Genomic DNA, 24,137 nt, shown 5'->3' with positions numbered 1-24,137 from the left:
AGGTTTTGGATACTAGCCCTTTATCTGATATATCATTTGCAAATACCTTTTCCCATTCCATTGGTTGCCTTCGAGTTTTATTGATTGTTTCTTTTGCAGTGCAGAAGCTTTTTATCTTGATGAGGTCCCAATAGTTCATTTTTGCTTTTAATTCCGTTTCCTTTGGAGATGCGTTAAGCAAGAAATTGCTGCGGCTGAGGTAAAAGAGGTTGTTGCCTGCTTTCTCCTCTAGGGTTTTGATGGTTTCCTGTGTCACATTTAGGTCTTTCATCCATTTTGAGTTTATTTTGGTGTATGGTGTAAGAAAGTGGTCTAGTTTCATTCTTCTGCATGTTGCTGTCCAGTTCTCCCAACACCATTGCTAAAAAGACTGTCTTTTTTCCATTGAATACTCTTTCCTGCTATGTCAAAGATTAGTTGGCCATAAATTTGCGGGTCCAATTCTGGGTTCTCTATTCTATTCCATTGATCTATGTGTCTGTTTTTGCACAAATACCATACTGTCTTGATGAGTGTAGCTTTGTAGTAGAGGCTAAAGTCTGGGATTGTGATGCCTCCTGCTTTGGTTTTCTTCTTCAATATTACTTTGGCTATTCAGGATCTTTTGTAGTTCCATATGAATTTTAGGATTATTCTAGCTTTGAAAAGAATGCTGGTGCAGTTTTTGATTAGGATTGTATTGAATCTGTAGATTGCTTTGGGTAGTATTGACATTTTAACAGTATTTATTTTTCCAATCCATGAGCACGAAATAAATGTTTTTCCATTTCTTTGTGTCTTCTTCAATTTCAATTTTAGGATCTCTTGTAGGGCTGGTTTAGTGGTGATGAATTCCTTCAGCTTTTGTTTGTTTGGGAAGACCTTTATCTCTCCTTCTAGTCTGAATGACAGACTTGCTGGATAAAGGATTCTCAGCTGTATAATTTTTCTGTTCATCACATTGAAGATTTCCTGCCATTCCTTTCTGGCCTGCCAAGGTTCAGTAGATAGATCCGTCCCAAGTCTTATTGGTCTCCCTTTATATGTTAGAGCGTGTTTATCCCTAGCTGCTTTCAGAATTTTGTCTTTATCCTTGTATTTTGCCAGTTTCACTATGATACGTCGTGCAGAAGATCGATTCAAGTTACGTCTGAAGGGAGTTCTCTGTGCCTCTTGGATTTCAATGCCTTTTTCCTTCCCCAGATCAGGGAAGTTCTCAGCTATGTTTTGTTCAAGTACCCCTTCAGCCCCTTTCTCTCTCTCTTCCTCTTCTGGAATTCCTATTATACGGGTATTGTTGTGTTTCATTGCATCACTTAGTTCTCTAATTCTCCCCTCATACTCCTGGATTTTTTTTATCTCTCTTTTTCTCAGCTTCCTCTTTTTCCATAATTTTATCTTCTAGCTCACCTATTCTCTCCTCTGTCTCTTCAATCTGTGCTGTGGTCGCCTGCATTTTATTTTGCACCTCATTTATAGCATTTTTTAGCTCCTCATGACTGTTTCTTAGTCCCAAGGTATCTGTAGCAATAGATTCTCTGCTGTCCTCTTTCCTTTTCTCAAGCCCTGCGATTAATTTTATGACTATTATTTTAAATTCATGTTCCGTGATATTGCTTAAATTGTTTTTGATCAATTCGTTAGCTGCCGCTCCTTCCTGGAGTTTCTTTTGAGGAGAATTCTTCCATTTTGTCATTTTGGATAGTCTGTGGGGTGGCACAGAACTGTAGGGCACTTCCCCTGTACAGTCTGGAGTAACTTGTGTTGGTGGGCGGGGCCGCAGTCACACCTGATGTCTGTTCCTAGTCAACCGCTGGCATCACAGTCAGACTGGTGTGTACCTTATCTTCCCCTCTGCCTGGGGCAGGACTCGCTGTGGAGTGGTGTGGCCCCTGTCTGGGCTACTTGCACACTGCCAGGCTTGCGGTGCTGCTTGTATGGGATCTGGCGTATTAGCCAGGGTGGATCCGCAAGGTGCACCAGGGAGGGAGGGGCAGGCTCAGCTCAGTTTGCTGTCGGTGGTCCCCTCTGGGAAGGGCCCTGCAGCACCAGGAGGGAAGCGGGCAGACCGGTCCAAGGGATGGATCTACAGAAGCACAGCGTTGGGTGTTTGTGCGGTGCATGCAAGTTCAGTGATGGCAACTGGTTCCCTTTGGGAGTTCGGCTCGGGGATGGGAAAGGGAGATGGCACTGGAGAGCGCCCTTGTTCCCCGGGGAGCTGAGCTCTGTCTTCTGGAGCTCAACACCTCTCCCACCCGGTGTCCTTTTGCCCTCCAGCTCCCCGAGCAGGGCTGTTGACTTTTATAATTCCAGATGTCAAGTCCCGCTGGCTGTCCGAACTCATGGAATCCGGCCCCTCCGCTTTTGCAAGCCACACTTGGGGGCTCTGCCTTGCCCGGCGCGCTGCCCTGCCTCTGCCCCGGATCCCTCCCACCAGTCCGTGTAGTGCGCACCACCTCTCCACCCTTCCTACCCTCTTCCATGGACCACTTGTGTACACTTGACTCTGGAGAGTCCATTCTGCTAGTCTTCTGGTGGTTTTATGGGTTATTTAGCAGATTTGGGTGGAATCTAAGTGATCAGCAGGATAGGTGAGCCCAGCATCCTCCTACGCAGCCAACTTCTCCAAACAGCCTGCCTGTATATATAAAATTCTAAAGATTCTACCAAAAAACTGTCAGAACCAAGAAATAAATTCAGTAAAGTCACAGGATACAAAATCAATGTACAGAACTCTGTTGCATTTCTATACACTGATAATGAAGCCGCAGAAAGAGAAATTAAGAAATCAATCCACCTGGCTCTTGTTCTCACTGTGGCTTAGCCTCTGGGTGCTCACAGGCCTTTGGGGAGCCCCAGGTCAGGCCCCACAGCTTTCGCTCCATCCCCTCCTGGGGTGAGATTTCCAGACAAGGGTCAGCTTCAGGGTTCAGGCTGGGGCTGGCCAGCCAGGGGGAGGGGGCTGGTTTGCATGAAGGGTCTCTCCCTCCCCTTGGGCTGCTGGAGGCAATAAGAGAGACTCTAGGAGCCTGGCTGAGGGACATTGAGGACACACTGCTGAGCAGGGGTCTCCACCATGGCCTGGGCTCCTCTCCTGCTCACACTGCTGGCTCACTGCACAGGTGGCTGGAGGCTGGGATCGGGGCTGGAGACGAGAGGACTGTGGAACCATGTATGGGCCCTGTCCACTGACCCCTCTCTCTCATCCCGTGTCTCTCTTCTGACTTTCAGAGTCCTGGGCCCAGTCGGTGGTGACTCAGCCATCTGCAGTGTCCTAGCCTGTGAATAAGACTGTTACCACCTCCTGCACCGAAAGCAGCAGCAATGTTGGGGCTGGAGGTGTGTCCTGGTACCAGCAGCTCCCAGGCAGTGTCCCCACCGTTGTCATCTATGGTAGCAGTGCTCGGCCTGCGGGGGTCCCGTCCAGACTCTCAGGCTCCAGGTCAGGGAACGTGGCCTCCCTGAACATCTCTAGGCTCAAGCCTGGGGATGAGGCTGATTATTACTGCTCAGTGTGGGACCACAGTCTCAAAGCTCACACACTGCTCCAGGCCTGTGGGGAAGGGAGACCCAAACCTGCTGTCCCCTCAGCAATGGACTTCCTGTGAAGCTCACACCCCTTGGCCGACACAGCTGCTTCTTTCTTCGTTTCTTCTAAAAGTGGAGTCTTAGACAAGGCTAGGGAATTTCGTCTAGAAATAGTGTCCTTGTTCTCTCAAATTGTGCCCGGAAACCCAGCCCTACTCTGCAAAACATTGTCTCATTTTCTTCCGTTGGGCAGGATTTACTGCACACCTGGCGGCAAGCTGTCCTGGGAATTGAGTCCCCGTTGGGTCAGACCCCGGCAGGTTTCATGTGTTCCTGATCAAGATAGACGACTGTACAGAGATCCGTCCCTGCACACCCTGTGGTGAACACCAAGTATGTGCCAGGCATGACCCTTGGGCTTAGGCTCGGCGTGAGTGCACTAGGGACAATCTATGTCCTCATGTTGCTGAAAATGTCCTGGGAGAGAAAGAGGACAAAGAAGTATGAATAGCAACACATAAGATGTTTCTGGAGAGTGAACAAGGGTGAGGCAGTGAGGTGGACCTGGAACATTGCGGGGGGGGGCTGACAGGAAACCCCCGAATCTGACGTGCTGTGATGATGTCTCAGTGCTGCATAGATGATCAAGGAGCCAGAGGGGAGCGTGAGGAGGGGACCAGGCATAGGCTGTTGACTGTGTCCCCATCAGACCCCTCCTCCTCAGGTCAAGGGTCCCGGCTCGGGTCCTGCTGGAAGAGCTGTGCTGAGAGGTGGGTCCCAGGGAGCCACCTCTGTCTTTCTGACAAGGCAGAGCTGCCTCTTTCCAATCCCTTCCCTTGTGGTCCTTGTTGATGGACTCCCCCATTCCCACAAGCAGTAGACAGAAGAGGAATCCAGGTGAGGGCCCGGGGGTCTGACCCTGCTCAGTAATCTGGGGTCAGAGGGAGGAGGAGCGCCCCAGGCTTCCCAAGCCGTGGGATGTGGCTGGTCCAGGCTTCTGTCTGCCTGCTATGCCAGCCGCAGGACACATCATTCCTCAGGGGCCAGGTCTCTGGTCACCCTGTCCTCCACTCATGTAAACCCATGAGGGAGGGTCAGGATCTGGGGAGGCTGCTGTAGGGAATGGAAGGGTGGGTGAGGGTGAGAAGGTTGCCGCCTAGTGATGGGCCCTGAGGTGAGGGATCTCCCCCAATATTGAGGAGGGGGCCGTGGAGCTGGCAGGAGTCAAGAGGGCCTTCCATTCCCCCAGGCGTGATACTCACATTGTCTTTCACATGCTTTGTCACCTGTAACGGGGATAGAAAGGGGTGCTGTGGGCACGTGTGTGAACCACACGGGTGAGCCCAGAGCTGTGGACCCAGCACCTGACAGCCATCAGGAGCAGCTCAGTAACGAGGGTCCAGACAACCACGGGCCTCTAACTGGGGTGCCAGTTTTGTCACAGAGGACAGGATGTTTTCGGGGTGTGAAGGTATATGGGAGAGAATGGAAGAATCCATGTGGTTTTGGCCAGCAATCAGGGACAGCAGAGGCCCACCCCAGGGGCCCCTGGGTGGCTCCATCAGTTAAATATCTGACTTCGGTTCAGGTCATGATCTCATGCCTACTGAGTTCAAGTCCCATGTCGGGCTCTCTGCTGACAACTCGGGGCCTCCAGCCTGCTTCCCATTCGGTCTCCCTCTCTCTCTGCCCTTCCCCCACTTGTGTTCCGTCTGTCTCTCTCTCAAATATGTATAAACATTAAAAAAATTAAAAAAGAAAGACCGATGAAAGCGTCTTCCTCACTCTCTCAGGTAGGATGAATTCTCTTCCACTTCCTGCACAGCTCAAGCCCTATTTGTGCTCATGGAAAAGAATGAATGAGTATATGAATGAGAGTGATAAAAGTTTTCAGAGAACACAATATAGAAGAGTACATCTTCAGTTTGGTAAAGAAAACTATAAAACGCCTTCCCTTCAGTGAACACACACAGAGATGAAGCACTGAAAGCTTTCCCACCTCGGGTAGGGAGCAGGGCCAACATGTCCTATCTCAACACTGCTGTTCCACATAGGACTGGATGTGTCTGTCAGAACCATAAGGCAAGACAAACAATGAGAGGCATTCAGATGAAGAAGAACAAGAGACAATTGTCCCATTTCAGGTGAGAGAATGACCTACAGGAAAACTACAAAGTAACCTACAATTAGGTATGCAAATATATAAATTCAAAGAGTCATAAATAATTTTGGAAACATTTTAGAATAAAGATCAACATAGAAGATCATATATATGTATACATACTAGCAATAAACAGGTGAAAATAATAAAAAAAAACCTTAAAACCACTCGATGAACGATTTAGGGGCATATTTAACAAAACAAGTGTAGGCCACAGGTGCTGAAATCTGGACAATGCTGGTAAATGTAATAAAAGTGGATCTAAAACAAGGAAAGATAAGTTCCGTTCATGGATTAGAAGACTCATTATAGTAAATATGCCAGTTCTTCCCACATTGTATAAAAGTGTAATTCAGTTCCTGTCCTAGCAAGTCAGGGTGCTATGGATAGAGGATAGACACACTGGTCAGTGTAACAGAACATAAAACCCAGAAACGGACCCACTGAATGAAGGATAAATGATTTTTTTCTTTTACAAAGTAGAAGAAGCCTTTCTGAGGAGAAAGGATGGACTTTTAGACAAATGGCCACAGAACAATTGGATATCTTGAGAGAGAATTGAATCATACTTAAAACTCACTTTTTATATATTAAAAATCACTAAAAGGATTATAGACATAACTGTAAAACATGAAGCTACAAACATTATAAAGGAGAAAATATTCAGGATCTAGGGTTTCTATAAATTTGTTTAAATAAGACCCTGTCAGGGTAACCCATGAAAAAACAAAAAAAGAAAAACAAAAAATGAAACTTGCTAAATAGGACTTCATCAGATATAAATTCATTGTTATTTCCTTTTGTTTTAATGTAGTAAGCCAAGGAAATTACCTAAAAATATGGAAGATTAACATAATACTATATACTATATTAACATAATCCTATGGGCTTCTTTGGAGACTGAAAAATGCTACATTGAACATGGGCAGCACTATAGGGTCACATTATCCAAGATTCAGCTCAATGATGTGTGAATAAACAGAAGTGAAGAAACCCACTGGGCTCTCAGGGCTGTGGGACACAGTGGGGTGTGTGCCCTTCAGCCAGGAGGGGGCGCTGTGGGACTTCCCTGTCTCCCTACACTGGACCTCAGTGGGGACCATTCACTAAAAGGAACCTGGGACTGGGGACTGGGCCCTGTACTTCCTGAGGGAGACTGAGCAGCTGCGTCCCTTCTGGTGTGGCAGAGTCCCCACTTGAGCAAGGACATGTGCGTTGTCTCAACGGGTGCTTCCTTGCAGGGGTCTCTCCAGGGGTGAAGCCAACCTCCATCGTCCCCAGTATGTGATGTGAGGTGGCAAGAGTGACAGCTGACAAAGGTGTTCAGTGTGGAACCCTGTAGGAATGCACACGACGAATGTAGGCTTCTACCCACAACCTGGACAAAAGGTCTCCCTGTGTCCTCAGTGCTGAGGGAGCTTCTGGGAAAGGAAAACTCTCAGACCAGAGGGAAGCAGGGAAGGGGGAATAAATCGGCCTCCTGCACAGAACTGGCCATATGTCAATGTGGACCCGTCGCTCTGTGGCTCTGATCCTCATCTGTGTGGTTGTACAAGAGTCACCACGTCAGTCCTGCCCCGTCAATAATAGCCAAGGAAGCTGTGGACAGACTCACTATGCGGAGCCAGAGGAGAGCACAGAGTGTCCTCAGGGGATGGGAGGCCGCACAGAGGACACCTGGCCTGTCCCGAAGGAAGGCGATGGTGGACAGAGCAGTGGGAAGGCAGGAACTCTGATGAGATCTGCTCACCATGTCACATATGCTGTGTCTGGGCCTGGACACCAGGGGGTGGTCGTCACCTGCTTCTGAGGGTCGGCCATGATTAGAGCTGGGACCTGCACCTGGACAAGGCCTGTGCCCTCTGCTCAGGACTCCAAACTGTGACCTCCCCTCTCCTGGCATGGCCCCAGAGACCACCTCCCCGTCCAACCCACCTGACATCCTCAGGCAGAGGGAGTTGACCCAGGGTCAGAGAAGTGTCAGAGAGCTGCTGGTCTGATTTGCATGGATGGGCCCTCCCTCTCTCAGAGGATGAAAAGGGGAAGGAAGGGATTAGAGGAGATCTGCTCAGCTGTGGATCCACAGAAGGCAGGGTCGGTGATGACCTCCACCATGGCCTGGTTCCCTCTTCTCCTCACCCTTCTCATCCACTGCACAGGTGACTAGATGAGGGAACAGAGGAAGTGGTCCAGGGAGGACACGTGGACCTCGGATTCTCCTCTGGTGTCTAGATCCCAGCATCATGCTCTCTTTGTCTCTCCCCTTCCAGGTTCCTGGGCCCAGTCTGTGCTGACTCAGCCGCCCTCAGTGTCTGGGGCCCTGGGCCAGACGGTCACCATCTCCTGTGCTGGAAGTGCCAACAACATCGGTAGAATTGGTGTGAACTGGTACCAACAGCTTCCAGGAAAGGCCCCTAAACTCCTCATCTATGCTAATAACAGACGACCCTCAAGTGTTCCTGACAGATTTTCTGGCTCCAAGTCTGGCAACACAGGCTCCTTGACCATCACTGGGCTCCAGGCCGAGGACGAGGCTGATTATTACTGCCTGTCTGCTGACATTACTCAAGGTGCTGACACAGTGCTCCAGGCCTGTGGGGAAGTGAGACAAAAACCTGCTGTCCCCACAGCAATGGGACTTCCTGTGCAGGCCTGACTTTTTGGCCAAGTCATGTGCTTCCTTGTTTGTTTTGTACAAATTAGGGTCTGAGACCCTCCACAAGCAATAAGTCTGCAAAGTCTTTCCACATTGTTTGCAATTCCTCCTTGAAGCCTGTCTTTGGGATCAATATACTGTGTGATTTTCTCAAACTGAGCACATTCCTGGGTGCCAAAGGCAGGCTGCCCTGAGGACAGGGTCCATGACAGGTCACAGCAGAAACAGGGACACAAATCCAGCTCTGTCTGAGTCAGGACACATCGGGAGTGTCCGCTATGTGTCCTGGTAACAAAAGCTCCCACTAATTGACCCTAAATCCTCATCTATTATGATAGTTGGATCCATTGTGGATCCTGACTCCCTCTTTGGCTCCATGTCTAGAAACTGTGCCTCCCAGATCTTCCCTGGGCTAAGGGCTGAGGGCTGAGGAGAAGGCTTCTGGTACTTGCCCCTCCTGGGACAGCATCGTGGGCTCACACAGAGTCCCAGGCCCATGAGAACTGAAAGCAGAACCCCTTTCTCATCTGCTGGGAGGGCGAGGCCCCAGCAGCTGCTCAGGTTCAGCCTGTGACTTGTGCTTCTGATGCTCCTGCTGCTGCCACCATGGGCCCCGCTGCAGGCAGCAGCACCACCTGGGAGTGATGGCTCCTCCTTCCCTTCTGTCCCCAACGTCACTCACAGCAGCCCCTTCCTAGACAAAGGGTCTCAAAGGACACAGAAAGCTCATCTCGCCCATCAGGTTGCGACACAAGTTCTCTAAGTTCATGGACTGCTGTCATAGGTCCAGTGTTCTCAGCTCCCACCTGACTTCTGAGGAAGCCAGGGTCTCCATCCTTGGCCATTTACCTATTTCTAGAAGTTTCCAGACCTATGTAATCCTCGTATTAGTCTTCAGTAGAAATAACTGTTCTTTTGGCTCTTTGGGATGATGTCTTCTCTCCCTGCAGCACCAGCCCCAGAGGATATATGACTAAATCGCAATTTTTTTTTTGCCTTTTGTAATGAATCCCTGTCCATTCCCATCAATGCTGAGAACCAACCAGTGATTTTCTTATTCACTTGCATTGCCTACTACTTACAGAAAGATGTTGGATAACATGGCGTTTAGGTCACGTTAGCCTTTTCATCTTGTAGAAATATCCTCCCCACCCCCATCTCATTTTATTTTCTGGGTGTGGGACTGAGTTCTCTGTGTGTGGGAGACTCTGTGTTATCACAGTATACATTTTCTGTCTGTGAATGTGGAACGAGGTTGTAGACAAATGAAACTATGATCTCTGAGGGCCGTTACTGTATTTTGTTTATTGTGTTAGTGTATTATTTATTTCTTTACTCGTCTATTTGCATCTAAATTGGTTAGCATATAGTCCAATAATAATTTCAGGAGTAGATTCCAGTGATTCATCCCCTATGTAAACACGCAGTGCTCATCCCAACAAGTGTCTTCCTTAATGCCTCTTACCCATTTAGCCCACGCCTCCCTCACAACCCCGCCAGCATACCTCAGTTTGTTCTCTATATGTAAGAGTCTCTTATGTTTTGTCTCCCTCATTGTTTTTATATTATTTTTGCTACCCTTCCCTTATGTTCATCTGGTTTGTATCTTAAGTTGCTCATATGAGTGAAGTCATAGGATGTTTCACTTTCTCTGACTGGCTAATTTCACTTAGCATAATATCCTCCAGTTCCATCCCCGTAGTTGCAAATGGCAAGATTTCATTCTTTTGATTGCTGAGTACTTCTCCATTGTATATATATACCACATCTTCTTTTTCCATTCATCTGTCGATGAACATTTGGACTCTTTCCATACTTTGGCTATTGTTGATAGTGCTGCTAGAAACAGCCTGTTTCTGTGCCCCTTTGAAACAGCACACTGTATCCCTTGGACAAATACCTAGTAGTGCAATTTCTGGGTTGTAGGGTAGTACTTTTTTTTTCTTTTTTCTCACTCACTTTTTAAAAAAATATAACTTATTGTCAAATTGGCTTGCATACAACACCCAGTGCTCATCCCAACAAGTACCCTCCTCAATGCCCGTCATCCATGGGTAGTTCCATTTTTAGTTTTTTGAGGAACCTCCATACTGTTTTTGAGAGTGACTGCACCAGTTTGCATTCCCACCAGCAGTGCAAGAGAGATCCTTTTTCTCTGCATCCTTGCCAATATCTGTTTTTGCCTGAGTTGTTAATGTTAACCCTTCTGACTGGTGTGAAATGCTATCTCATTGTGGTTTCAATTTGTATTTCTTTGATGATGGGTGATGTAGAAACTTTTTTCATGTGTCTTTAACCATCGGGATGTCTTCTTTGGAAAAGTGTCTATTCATGTCTTTGCCCATTTCTTCACTGGAATATTTGTTTTGGGGGGAATGGTTTGGTGTTTGAGGGTATGTGGGGAAAGGCTGGCTAATCCTGTTTGTCCCCTGCCAGCAGGGACACCATTCAGGGCCGCCAGGGTTTCAGGCAGCAGTGTGCTCACTAGATGATGCTGACCTGCCAGGACCTGGGATTATCACCACCCAGACCACCTCTATCACTGTATTAGTTCATTAACGCCTCCTCTGTGTGCTCCCACTTGTGAAACCCCCGGGCATGGAATCTGGACAGACAGACAGAAAGGGTTCACTTGAGTGCAGCCAGTCCACCCCCATGGAAATTTCTGTAGCCATAAATATACTATGGGGAGCTCAGTCTGCATAACAGAGCTGGGTATCTACCATGACCTGGGCTTCTCTACTACTCACCCTCCCCACTCTCTGCACAAGTGAAGGCAGGCCTTACCCAGGACAAGTGGGAGATCCCCCCACTCTGATCCAGGAGATCCGGGGTCACTGCCCCACACCTTGCACAGGGCTCTTCACCCAGTCAAGTGGGACAAGACCTCTCTCTGCTGCCCTTGTTCCACCCATCTTGTCTCTGTTACTTAGTTTCACCAGCACTAGTCAGAGTCAGCGACTAGTCCTCACTGAGGAGATCTCTGCCGTCACGGCTACAGCAACACAGGCCTACCTAAGGCCATGACGTCCATCTGGATATTCAAGAATGACCACTTGTCCTTTGCCATCAATGCTAAGTAATAACCATTGATTTTGGCTTTTTAATTACATTTTCTAGCTATTGAGGAATAATTTGAAAATAAAAGAAGTGAAGATCTCCTTTACCTGCTCTTGATCTTTGTGGAAATCGTCTCCTCACTACTGCAGGAACCCAGATGTGGGCCTCAGGACTACATCATCCGTGTGTGCGAGAGTGTGTGTTTTACCATATTATACATGTATCTGTTTGTATTTTTATGTAGGTTTTATTAGGATATGGTGTTAAATCTAGTGAAAGGCCCTTTTGAGACCAATTGGGGCAATATGGTCATATCTCATGATGTAATAATATGGTGTGTCATATAAAACTCTTTCTTATTATGTAACCCAATTTGTATCATTGGAATCAATCACACTTAATGATACTATCAATTTGTAAATATGGTATTGAGGTCTCCTTGTCAATATTTTGTACCCAATATTTCTATCAATATTTCACGATACTGTTCTATTCTTTTCCTTTTTGTGAAAGGTATTTTGAAAGTGTATTTTTGAGTTTTATAACATTTTTAAAAGAAGTAAGAAATATTCAATACCGTGTTATATTATGAAAAAATATGAAGCAAATAAATTGGAATCATCTAAATTCTGAAGTTTTGTTAGATGTCCCTTGTGAAAACGTCTGTACCTAATGTATTTCTGTGGAGTGCTTCAGTAATAACCTTTTCCATTTTTATATTGAAATTCGTCTATTCACTCAATGTATTTCTAGGACAGCCAGTTTTGTAACTTCTAAGAAATTACGTATTTAATCTATTCTTAATAAGGTTTACCACTTACAGGATGTTTTTCTTCATTTTTCCTTTTTCCATGTGAGATTAACCGGATGCGCTGTGGGACAGCCCTGTGGTCCCTACACAGCTGGTCAGCGAGGACCAATCACTCAAAGGAGACCAGACCTGGAGGCTTTGTGGTGTTGCAGCAGGTGCTACCTCCCAGGGCTCCCTGGACAGGAGTTCCACCCCCATCCTCCCCAGTGTGTGGTGTGAACTGAGCTCCAGCACCAGGGCTCAGGGAGGGGCTGGGCAGTCACTGGATGGACCTCATTTGCATGCACAGCCCCTCCTGTGGCAGAGGGTGGAGGAGGAAAGGAGGCCTGGGGCGACCCAGCCCAGTGTGGGGACCAGGGGTTGTGTCACCATGGCCTGGATATTGCTGCTCCTCCTACTCTTCCTTCACTGCACAAGTAGGGACAGGCCTTATGGACTCAGGTGCTCCCCACATCACTCCTCCTCTGCTCAGAATCCTGAATTTTGGTTTCCATTTCTAGCCGCATTCCCAAAGGGTGTCTGTGTTGGCAGGTTCCCTGTCCCAGCCTGTGCTGACCCAGCTGCTCTCCCTGTCTGCATCTCCGGGAAAATTGCCAGACATCTGCACCTTGGGCAGTGGCTTCAGTGTTGGCAGCTATTACATACATTGGTTCCAGCAGAAGCCAGTGAGCCCTCCTCTGTATCTCTTATACTACTACTCAGACTCAAATAAACACAAATGCGGTCCCCAGCCACTTCTCTGGGTCCAAAGATGCCTCGGCCAAGGCAGGGCTTCTGCTCCTCTCTGGGCCGCAGCCTGAGGACAAGGCTGACTCTTCCTGTGCTACAGCTCATGGCAGTGGGAGAAGCTTTGGCTTCTCACAATGACTCAGATACGGAGAAAGTGAGACAAAAACCCCTGGGTCCACAGACCTTGTGTCTGAGCTTCTGTTATTGGGAAGCTTCTGTGGAGGCTCCTGTAGGGGAGAGTCCTCTATGGTGACAGCTGTCCTTGAGGAGGAAGGACTGACACACAGATGATGCTCTTGCCTGAGACAGCACACGTGTCCCAGGAGCCCACGTGAATCAGGGAATGGAGCCCAACTGCACATGCTCCTGGGTCTGGAGAAAAGTAACAAGAACAACTATTTTACAACCAAAATCTCTGGCTCTCCCTCTAGTCATATCTCCTTTACTACTCGCAGAATACTTCACTTCACACACTCATGTTCATCAATTATACGTTTTGTATCTGTTTTCCCACATCTAGAAATTCTTTGGGACACACACACAATTGAGTGTCCTACAATTTAACTGAATTTAATGCTTAGTTTGTCTGTGGGGAGATAGTGTCAGATCCACAGGGGAAGGGCTCAGGACCAGGAGGCTGCTCCCTATTTTGATGCCAACAACAACTAGTAGATGGCCTGCACCCTCTGTCCAACGTGGCTACACGTTGAAGGTTTCCACGACTCCCTCCTCGAGTTCCATTAATTTGCCAGATCAACTCACAGAACCGAGGGAGACACTGACTCCTTTTGTCAGCTCATTAATGATATGAAGATGGGGGTCACATAAACAAATAATGAAGAGACACCTAGTGTTAGGTCTGGGAGCGTCTCAAGCACCAGAGCTTCAGTCCCTGTGGAGTTGAGGTGCATCTGTTCTGAGAGTGGATGTGTTAGCCAAACTGGAAGCTCTTCAAACCCTGTACTTTGGCATTTTTATTGAGGATTCGGGTAGACATGATTGGACATTAACTGCACTGTCAGTCTTCCCTCCCTGTCTCAAGTATGAGGGGGTGAATATTCGCAACCTCTGATCAAGGCTTGGTCTTTCTGGGCACCAGCCCCATCCAGGAGCCATCCAGAAGCCCACCCAGAGTCATGTCATTACAATTAAGAAGCTTCTAGTGCTCTTGTCACTTAGGAAACGACAAGAATTTCAGAAACTCTGTGTCAGGATCCAGGGTGCAGAGACTCGTATATAGTTCCTAAGATCACACAGTAGTATTGTCTCAACTGGACAAGGTGAACTAGATAGTCATGTTCATCCACAAATCTCAGGCCAGAAACTGTGACTCTTGTGTTACTGACGACACATCCATACTCGATATGTTAATAAGCACCTTGGTCATAGACACAATTTTCTCTTTCACCCATCTGACAAAAAGTGAGTCACAACGTCTTCAGACTCACCTCACCCCTCCCCCTCCTGACACAGGCTCCTCTTCTCCCCTCTGCTCCTGCCTCCCTCAGGCCTTCAGTCTCTCCCTATGGTGCTTCAGGTCTGAACCCCAGCTCTATGTTAGGATTTCAGAGAGAAGTAAAATTTTACAGTAATTTCCACTCTCTAGGGTTCATCTCTAGTGATGAGAAGTCGCAGAAAATGGACTGGCAGGAAATCCACTCAACATCTGATTCTTGCTCTCATCTCTGCTTGTAGTTTTCATGCCCACCAGCCTCAGTAAATCTCTGTAATATGACAACAATATTATTCTGTTTGTGACAAATGAAGGTTCATTCAGCCTTTGAGTATTTGCCCAGAAAAGCCATTAGTACAATGACTTTTTGCCCTTCAAACTTACTGAAGTTCCACCAAAGGTAACTGTTGACATAGCCAACAAAGGAAGGATGGGCTACATAGTTCCAGACATGACAACTTTTCCTGTTGTTGAGAATATTTGTTTCCGAGGCCATCAGGAGACTAACGCAGCCACACAATTTTGTTCCAATCATTGAGGTCTCACGTATTAGCCTTTTTCCAAAATAAAAAAGGCACTCTTTCATGGTCACCGCCAAGGAGGCATCCAGGGACCTTGGAGGCATAGTGGGGTGTGGCTGTGCTGTGAAGGGCAGAAGGAAGGGACTGTGTTGTCACCCCTGTCTTGTGCTTCCTGAGACCTGAACCCACACATGTGGGATATGTATCTGTTGGGTAAAAATGGACTGAAGACCCATCCCCAAGATCCATATTTATGATTCAATGGAATTCCTATCAGAACTAATCTGCACCAAATTCCTCTTCCTGGTGTACATTCCATCCTTGTGCAAGGGAAGTGACCTTCAAGACACTAGCCTTCTTTACCGCCAAGCTCCAGAACACAGGAGGCTTTTTAAAGAGCCAACCCCAGCGATGGATTTGCATGGAGAACAACACTCAGGGAGTGGAGAGAGGACATTAGAGGGACAGGGATACACTTGTCTACATAGTTGGCCTCTGAAGGAAAGACTTCCTGAGGATACATGAAGCATTTTCTCTCTCTCTCTTCTCTCTCTCTCTTTCTCTGTCTGTCTTACACACACACAGACACACACGCAGATACACACACACACACACACACACACACACACACACACACCTCTCCTCTGAGTGTATAGTGTCCTAGAGTTTTCAGTTTCCCAGCTTCTCTTTCTCTCCAGAAATCATAGTCAACATGTACTCAAACAGTACCACCAGGGTCAGAATCCCAGGAGGCAGAATCCCCATCATCAGAAACACCAGCAACATCCAGTGTGACTGGGGTCCTGTCACAAGGGCAACAAGCACATTATCTGAACACCTGCTCTCCTGGGACAAGATTGATGCTCGGGAATCCCAAGGAGACTCTCTGTCCCATGGGTAGCTCAGTCCCCGACAATCTCTGGGATCCAGCCAGCCCCCAAAGCTGATCAGTTCATTGATTCTGGGACAACATCTTCAGTGATGCTCCCACGGAGCTCAAGGTACATGAGGACATGCGGGGGTCTCTGCTTCAGTCTTCCCAGCGACACCTGCACCAATCTGGATCTCTCCTGAAAATTCTTCTGTCCCACCCAAGGGCCACAGTGACAGTGACCTCACGGACACAGTTTCCCTTATCGCCATCTCTCCACCAGTCACATATGGAATCTTTGATAGAGAGTTTTCAGCCCAGTTGGCCTCAGATAATAGAAATTCATTCCTCTACTCATGGATGTGTGAATGAGCTTTTTTCTATCCTGAATATACTGGACACAAACAACAGAGGTAGAGCTGTGTTCACCCCAGAGACAAGTCTGACCCCAAATCACTCTTTCCTGGAAGCTCCCTCAGTGCTTGGTAATTGCATCACAGAGATGGTTCTGGAGTTCATAGAAATAGGTCCCTCATGGAATTTCACTGGACATCATGTCTCTCCTACCTGTAGAAAAATTCCACCATGCTATACTAATGACAAAGAAAACATGATTTTTGAAAAACTTTATCGACTCCTATTCAACCTCCAAGAGAAAGCATCCCTTCTACATTGTTTCCACAATTTCTATTTTTCTCTGTAGTAAATACAGATCTGTGAAAAGTATCCTAGTGATTGTATCTGCATTTTCATAAGAACATTGTCATTGAGTTTCAGCAAATGTCACTGAGAGAAATTTTTTATACACAAGCATACGCCCATTTAGTTTTTAAAATTATTTTATTGTATTTTTTAATATGAAATTTACTGTCATATTGGTTTCCATACAACACCCAGCGCTCATCCCAGCAGGTGCCCTTCTCAATGCCCATCACCCACCCTCCCCTTCCTCCCACCGCCCCATCAACCCTCAGTTTATTCTCAGTTTTTCAGAGTCTCTTATGGTTTGGCTCTCTCCCTCGAGTTCTCTCCCTCAAACTTTTTTTTTTCCTTCTCCTCCCTCATGGTCTTCTGTTAAGTGTCTCAGGATCCACATATGAGTGAAAACATACGATATCTGTCTTTCTCTGACTGACCTATTTCACTTTGCCTAATACCCTCCAGTTCCATCCACATTGCTGCAAATGGCCAGATTTCATTCTTTCTCATTGCCAAGTAGTATTCCATTGTATACATAAACCACATCTTCTTTATCCATTCACTACTTGGTGGATATTTAGGCTCTTTCCATAATTTGGCCATTGTTGAAAGTGCTGCTATAAACATAGGGGCACAAGTGCCCCTATGCATCAGCACTCCTGTATCCCTTGGGTAAATTCCTAGTAGTGCTATTGCTGGGTCATAGGTAGATCTATTTTTAATTTTTTGAGGAACCTCCGCACTGTTTTACAGAGTGGCTGCACCAGTTTGCAACCCTCAGTGCAAGACAGTTCCCATGTCTCCACATCCTCTCCAGCATCTATAGTCTCCTGATTGGTTCATTTCAGCCACTCTGACTGGCATGAGGTGATATCTCAGTGTGGTTTTGATTTGTATTTCCCTGATGAGGAGTGATGTTAAGCATCTTTCCATGTGCCTGTCGGCCTTGTGGATGTCTTCGTTAGAGAAGTGTCTGTTCATGGTTTCTGCTCATTTCTAAAGTGCACACTTGGCTAAGTGGTGACTAACACATAAACCGTGTCACTGGAACCCTGTCAGAGCACCTGCTGCGGTCACTCCTTCCCTCTTGGAACTTCCTGCAGGTTTGCCCTTTGGGCTCTGTGTTCAGTGCCACACTAGGACCCCTGCATATTTGTATCTGTGTGCTGGGGGTACAGATCCTGGGAGGAAATCACTAACCACAGTGTGTGGAGAACTGTCGTTTCAAATAAGCAGACATAGTGACAGATGGCAAAGATTTTTAGTGGACAGTGCCCTTAGGAATACACACAGTTGTTCCTTCCCACAGCACTGAGGACAGAAGGAGAGCTTCTGTTCAGGCTGTGAGATCCTCAGAGCAGGAGAGCCCTGGAAACCAGGGAGGAAGCACATAATAGGAAAGAACACAGAATCCTACACAGAAGGGGCCACGTGTCCTTTGGTACTCACCACAGCTTCGGACATGATTCTGATCTAAGTGGCGTTTTTTGTAGAAATACCACCTCAGTCCTGACCCATGAAACATACAGGGAAACATGGCCTGGCTTTTCCGGAGGAGTCTGAGAAGAGCAGAAAGTCTGGTTTGAGGATATGGGAGGCTACCCAGAAGGATACCTGGCTGGCCCTAGGAAATGGGCAGTGGACAAAGCAATGGGGGACAGGAGCTCCTTTTATGGGCTCTGGTTACCATTTTGCACAATGATGTTTCTGAGTCTGGACACAAGGGGGCTCACAGAGCCCATTTCTGAGGGTTCAGGGGTGATGAGACCTGAGACCTGCCACCTGCACTGCCTGTGCCCTCTGCTGAGACTCATAACTGTGACTTCTGCACAGTCTGGCCCCACACAGTCATTCCTCTGCACACCCCCTGACATCCACGGGCGGAGGTACCCGACTCAGGTCCAGTGAGGGGTCAGAGAGCTGGGGTATCATTTGCATGGACAGGCCCGCCCTCTCTCAGTGGATGAAAAAGGAACAGATTAAGGGAGGTCTGCTCAGCTGTGGGGCACAGAAGACAGGATCGGTGATGGTCTCCACCATGGCTTGGTCTCCGGTCCTTCTCACCCTCCTCGCTCACTGCACAGGTGATTGGATGTGGGGACAGGGGAAGGGGCTCTGGGAGGACACGTGGGCCCTGCTTCCACCCTCTTGTGTCCAGACCCCTGCTTCACCCTGTCTGTGTCTCTCCATTTTCCAGGGTCCTGGGCCCAGTCTGTACTGACTCAGCCATCCTCAGTGTCAGGCTCCTTGGGCCAGAGGGTCACCATCTCCTGCACTGGAAGCAGTTCCAACATCGGTAGCAATTATGTCAGCTGGTACCAACAACTCCCAGGCACAACCCCCAAAACCATAATCTATTGGGATAATAGCAGACCCTCAGGGGTCCCTGAACGATTCTCTGGCTCCAAGTCTGGCAGCACAGGCACCCTGACCATCACTGGGCTCCAGGCTGAGGACGAGGCTGATTATTACTGCTCAGCATGGGATGGTGGTCTGAAAGCTCACACAAAGCTCCAGGCCCGTGGGGAAGTGAGACAAAAACCTGCTGTCCCCACACTGATGCGCTTTCCTTTGCAGCCCCCACCTTCTGCCAACACAGCTGCTTCCCTAAAACGGAGGTCTGAAACCCAAACCAGTGAACTTTCTCTGGAGTATGTGTCCTTGTCCTCTCAATTCAGACACCAAACACTGTCCCTGTAGGAGCACATTTTCTGTTTTATGCAAACTGAGCAGAAATTCCTGGATGCTGGGACCTGTTGCCCTGGGGACAGAGTCCTTGAGGATTGTGCCTGCCTGCTGGGGCTGCCATAACATCATACCAACCACTGGGTGAGCAAATCAAAAGATATTTATTTTCTCACAGTTTTGGAGGCTAAATGTCCAAGTTCAAGGTGGTGGCAAGTTTGATGTCCCCTGAGGTCTGTCTCCTTGTCTTGCAAATGGTTACATTCGTCCTGGGTCCTCACGTGGCATTTCCACGTGTGCTCACCCATGCTGTGTCTACCTCTTCTATAAAGTCTATGAAGTCACAGTGTGGGTTTCCATATAGGAATCTACAGGGATACAGTTCAGTCCATATCAAAGCACCAGGACAGAACAGCGACACAGAGCATAGCTGTGCCTGACTGAAGATAGTCAACCGTCCACATGGTCTACATGCGTGGCATTGAGAGAATCCTCACTACATGAACTGTGTGGGCTTGGGGCTCAGATCACAGTACAGAAATGACAGGGAGGGTCCCCATGCTCAGAGAGCTGACACCGTCTTGGGCAAGAAAGAGGACACATAAGCCAAATGTATTGTGTCTCACACTGACTTCCCACATGGGGAAAATGTGTCTGCAGTCCCAGGTAATGTCCACAGAACAAAACGTCTGGATGACAGAGACTGGCCCTTGCGGACCCACTGGTAAGAAACCCCAGATTTGAGGATGACTGGATCAAACCACCCCACCCTCTGCCCTGACACCATCAGGGCAACCGGGGAAGGGACACCTATTGCTTTGGGTAACACAGTGACTGTCTGGTGGGACCTGGACTCACTGACTAACCGTGTAGTTGGGAGAGTTGGGGTCCAGGTAGAAGAAAATGATGGAAGCTTTGCCAAAGAAGTCCCAGCCTCCTGTATCATCTTCCCTCCATCCTCCGTGTTGTTCAGGTCGTCACACGGACTATGGACAATCTGCACAGGGGACACAGGCCAGGGTCTTTATGTCTCATAAAACTACAGCTCAGCCCCCAGACCACTCAGATGCCCCTGCATCAGATCAACTGCAGCCCAACACACCCTCAGAAGCTGAGGTTCTGGCCTGAAATGCAAACAGTCCCATGAGAAGTAGAAAGCAGAAAACATATTCCTACTCTGATGGCCTCTTATTCCCAGAGGTTGCTAGAAGGTACAAAGTTTTCCAGAAACCTTAATGGTGACCATTTCCAGACCGCCATGCACCTGAGACCTTTTCTTTTGCTCTCATTCTGTCGGGTGAGGAACAGACTCAGGCGCCAGTACAGGAACCACTCCTTTTTTTCCACACACTCCATATGGGACTACTCCTGCTCTCAGGCTCCCTCAGTCACCTCTGTGTCATTGCTGAGTGTCCCCACTTCCCAGGGTCCTGGTCACAGGGAGTCAGATCACAGTCTGCCTGATTCCAATGCCACTGTGACTCTGCCTCTGAAAGACACAAAGCTTACTATTAAGAGTCAGAAGGGGCGCCTGGGTGGCTCAGTTGGTTAAGCGTCCAACTCTTGGTTTTGGCTCAGGTTATGATCTCATGGTTCCTGGGTTCAAGTCCCACGTCAAGCTCTGTGCTGACAGCATGGAGCCTGCCTGGGATTCTGTCTCCCTCTCTCTCTGCCCCTCCCCTGCTCTCTCTCTTTCTCTCTCTCAAAAATAAATAAACGCACATTAAAAAAAGTTAAAAAAAAAAAGAGTCAGAAATGAACTCTCCTGTTTTTCCCACACTTGGAACACTCTTTGCCAGGGTCCCTCCTGAATGTTCTTTCTCTATTCATTAATGTCATGTTATATCTCCAGGTCTAGGGTCATTTCTTTTCCCAAATTCCACTCTTCCCTTTTTCCTTCCTCCCCTTCCACTAATTAGTTCATGAACCTATACCGTCATCTCCTGTCTGTCGCCACAGTAATGTGGGGTGCATTGCAGGAAAAACACAGGGTCATTAAAGAAGAGTTTACTTCCTAGGAATCACTCTAGGATGTAAGAGAAGTCATTCATTTTTTAAAGAATTAGTTAATGTTTATTTATTTTTTGAGATAGAGACAGAGAGAGAGGGAGAGCATGAACAGGGGAGGGGCAGACAGAGGGAGACACAGAATCTGAAGCCGGTTCCAGGCTCTGAGCTGTCAGCACAGAACCTGAAGCGGGGCTCAAAGTCATGAACAGTGATTGTGAGCTGAGGGAAAGTCGGATAGTTAACCTACTGAGCCAGGCAGACCCCAGGAAAAGTCATTCTGCCCTTAAATATTTCAACTTCAAATGACTTTTTTTTACATGTCAAATATTATTTTATGTATTTTTTTATTTTTTTAAATATGAAACTTATGGTCAAATTGGTTTCCATGCAACATCCAGTGCCCATCACAAAAGGTGCCCTCCTCAATACTCATCACCCACCCTCTCCTCCCTCTCACCCCATCAACCCTCAGTTTGTTCTCAATTTTTAAGAGTCTCTTATGTTTTGGCTCCCTCCCTCTCTAACCTCTTTTTTTTTTCTTCCCCTCCCGCATGGTCTTCTGTTAAGTTTCTCAGGATCCACCTAAGAATAAAAACGTATGGTATCTGTCTTTGTCTGCGTGACTTATTTCACTTAGCATAACACTCTCCAGTTCCATCCACAGTGCTACAAAAGGCCGTAATTCATTCTTTCTCATTGCCACATCATATTCCATTGTGTATATAAACCACAATTTCTTTATCCATCCATTAGTTGATGGACATTTAGGCTCTTTCCATGATTTGGCTGTTGTTGAACGTGCTGCTATAAACATTGGGGTACAGGTGCCCCTAAGCATCAGCACTCTTGTATCCCTTGGGTAAATTCCTAGTAGTGTTATTGCAGGGTCATAGGGTCGATCTATTTTTAATTTTTTGAGGAACCTCCACACTCTTTTCCAGAGTGGCTGCACCAGTTTGCATTCCCACCAACAGTGCAAGAGGGTTCCTGTTTCTCCACATCCTCTCCAGCATCTATAGTCTCCTGATTGGTTCATTTTAGCCACCCTGACTGGCTTGAGGTGGTATCTGAGTGTGGTTTTGATTTGCATTTCCCTGATGAGGAGCGACGTTGAGCATCTTTCCATGTGCCTGTTGGCCATCTGGATGTCTTCTTTAGAGAAGTGTCTATTCATGTTTTCTGCCCATTTCTTCACTGGATTATTTGTTTTTTGAGTGTGGAGTTTGGTGGGCTCTTTATAGATTTTGGATACTAGCCCTTTGTTCGATATGTCATTTGCAAATATCTTTTCCCATACCATTGATTGCCTTTTAGTTTTGTTGACTGTTTCCTTTGCTGTGCAGAAGGTTTTTATCTTGATGCGGTCCCAATAGTTCACTTTTGCCTTTAATTCCCTTGCCTTGGGGATGTGTCAAGTAAGAAATTGCTGCGGCTGAGGTCAGAGAGGTTTTATCCTGCTTTTTCCTCTAGGGTTTTGGTGGTTTCCTGTCTCACATTCAGGTCCTTTATCCATTTTGAGTTTGTTTTTGTGAACGGTGTAAGAAAGTAGTTTAGTTTCCTCCTTCTGCACGTTGCTGTCCAGTTGTCCCAGCATTTGTAAAGAGACTGTCTTTTTCTCCACTGGATATTCTTTCCTGCTTTGTTAAAGATCAGTTGGCCATACTTTTGTGGGTCTGATTCTGGGGTTTCTATTCTATTCCATTGGTCTAAGTGTCTGTTTTTGTGCCAAAACCGTGCTGTCTGCATGATTACAGCTTTGTAGTAGAGGCTAAAGTCTGGGATTGTGATGCCTCCCGCTTTGGTCTTCTTCTTCACAATTACTTTGGCTACTCAGGGCCTTTTGTGGTTCCATACACATTTTTGGGTTGCTTGTTCTAGCTTTGAGAAGAATGCTGGTGCAATTTTGATTGGGATTGCATTGAATGTGTAGATAGCTTTGCGTAGTATTGACATTTTAACAATATGTATTCTTCCAGTCCCTGAGCACGGAATGTTTTTCCATTTCTTTATATCTTCTTCAATTTCCTTCATAAGCTTTCTATAGTTTTCAGCACACAGATCTTTTACATCTTTGGTTAGGTTTATTCCTAGGTATTTTATGCTTCTTGGTGCAATTGTGAATGGGATCAGTTTCTTTCTTTGTCTTTCTGTTGCCTCATTAGTAGTGTCTAACAATGCAACTGATTTGTGTACATTGATTTTGTATCCTGCGAGTTTCCTGAATTCATGTATCAGTTCTAGCAGACTTTTGGTGGAGTCTATCGGGTTTTGCATGTATAATATCATGTCATCTGCAAAAAGTGAAAGCTTGACTTCGTCTTTGCCAGTTTTGATGCCTTTGATTTCCTTTTGTTGTCTGATTGCTGATGCTAGCACTTCCAACACTATGTTAAACAACAGCAGTGAGAGTGGACATCTCTGTCGTGTTTCTGATCTCAGGGAGAAAGCTCTCAGTTTTTCCCCATTGAGGATGATATTAGCTGTGGGCTTTTCATAAATGGCTTTTATGATGTTTAAGTATGTTCCTTCTATCCGACATTCTCCAGGGTTTTTGTTAGGAAAGGATGCTGAATTTTGTCCAATGCTTTTTCTGCATCGATTGACAGGATCATATGGTTCTTATCTTGTCTTTTATTAATGTGATGTATCCCATTGATTGATTTGTGAATGTTGAACCAGCCCTGCAAGGCAGGAATGAATTCCACTTGATCATAGTGTATAATTCTTTTTATTGCTTTCAAATTCAATTTGCTAGTATCTTGTTGAGAATTTCTGCATCCATATTCATCAGGGATATTGGCCTGTAGTTCTCTTTTTTTGCTGGGTCTCTGTCTGGTTTAGGAATCCAAGTAATGCTGGCTTCATAGAATGAGTCTGGAAGTTTTCCTTCCCTTTCTATTTTTTGGAATAGCTTGAGAAGGATAGGTGGTATATCTGCTTTAAATGTCTGGTAGAATTCCCCTGGGAAGCCATC

The 24,137-nt window shown here is 46.8% G+C and overlaps 1 protein-coding gene, 1 pseudogene and 1 gene segment (V, D, J or C); all 3 read left to right on the top strand.

The window, feature by feature from the left end:
• Positions 1–2,925: 2,925 nt before the first annotated feature.
• Positions 2,926–3,706, top strand: LOC122203345 (annotated as a pseudogene).
• Positions 3,707–7,701: 3,995 nt separating this feature from the next.
• LOC122204020 lies at positions 7,702–8,324 on the top strand. The segment is given in 2 exon segments: positions 7,702–7,827; positions 7,939–8,324. Coding segments are annotated over 2 exon segments (444 nt in total).
• Positions 8,325–18,453: 10,129 nt separating this feature from the next.
• Positions 18,454–24,137, top strand: part of LOC122203328 (immunoglobulin lambda-1 light chain-like) — an 814,466-nt gene continuing 808,782 nt past the window's right edge. The window contains exons 1-2 of the mRNA XM_042910043.1: positions 18,454–18,552; positions 18,666–18,969. Of these exons, the coding sequence (XP_042765977.1) occupies positions 18,495–18,552; positions 18,666–18,969 (362 nt within the window). The 5' untranslated portion in view covers positions 18,454–18,494. The remainder of the gene's footprint in view (positions 18,553–18,665; positions 18,970–24,137) is intronic.

The sequence above is a fragment of the Panthera leo genome, chromosome D3 (genome assembly GCF_018350215.1).
Source record: "Panthera leo isolate Ple1 chromosome D3, P.leo_Ple1_pat1.1, whole genome shotgun sequence".
Classification (NCBI taxonomy): domain Eukaryota; kingdom Metazoa; phylum Chordata; class Mammalia; order Carnivora; family Felidae; genus Panthera; species Panthera leo.
Note: the sequence above shows the minus strand (reverse complement) of the source record. Positions and strands in the feature narration are given on the sequence as shown.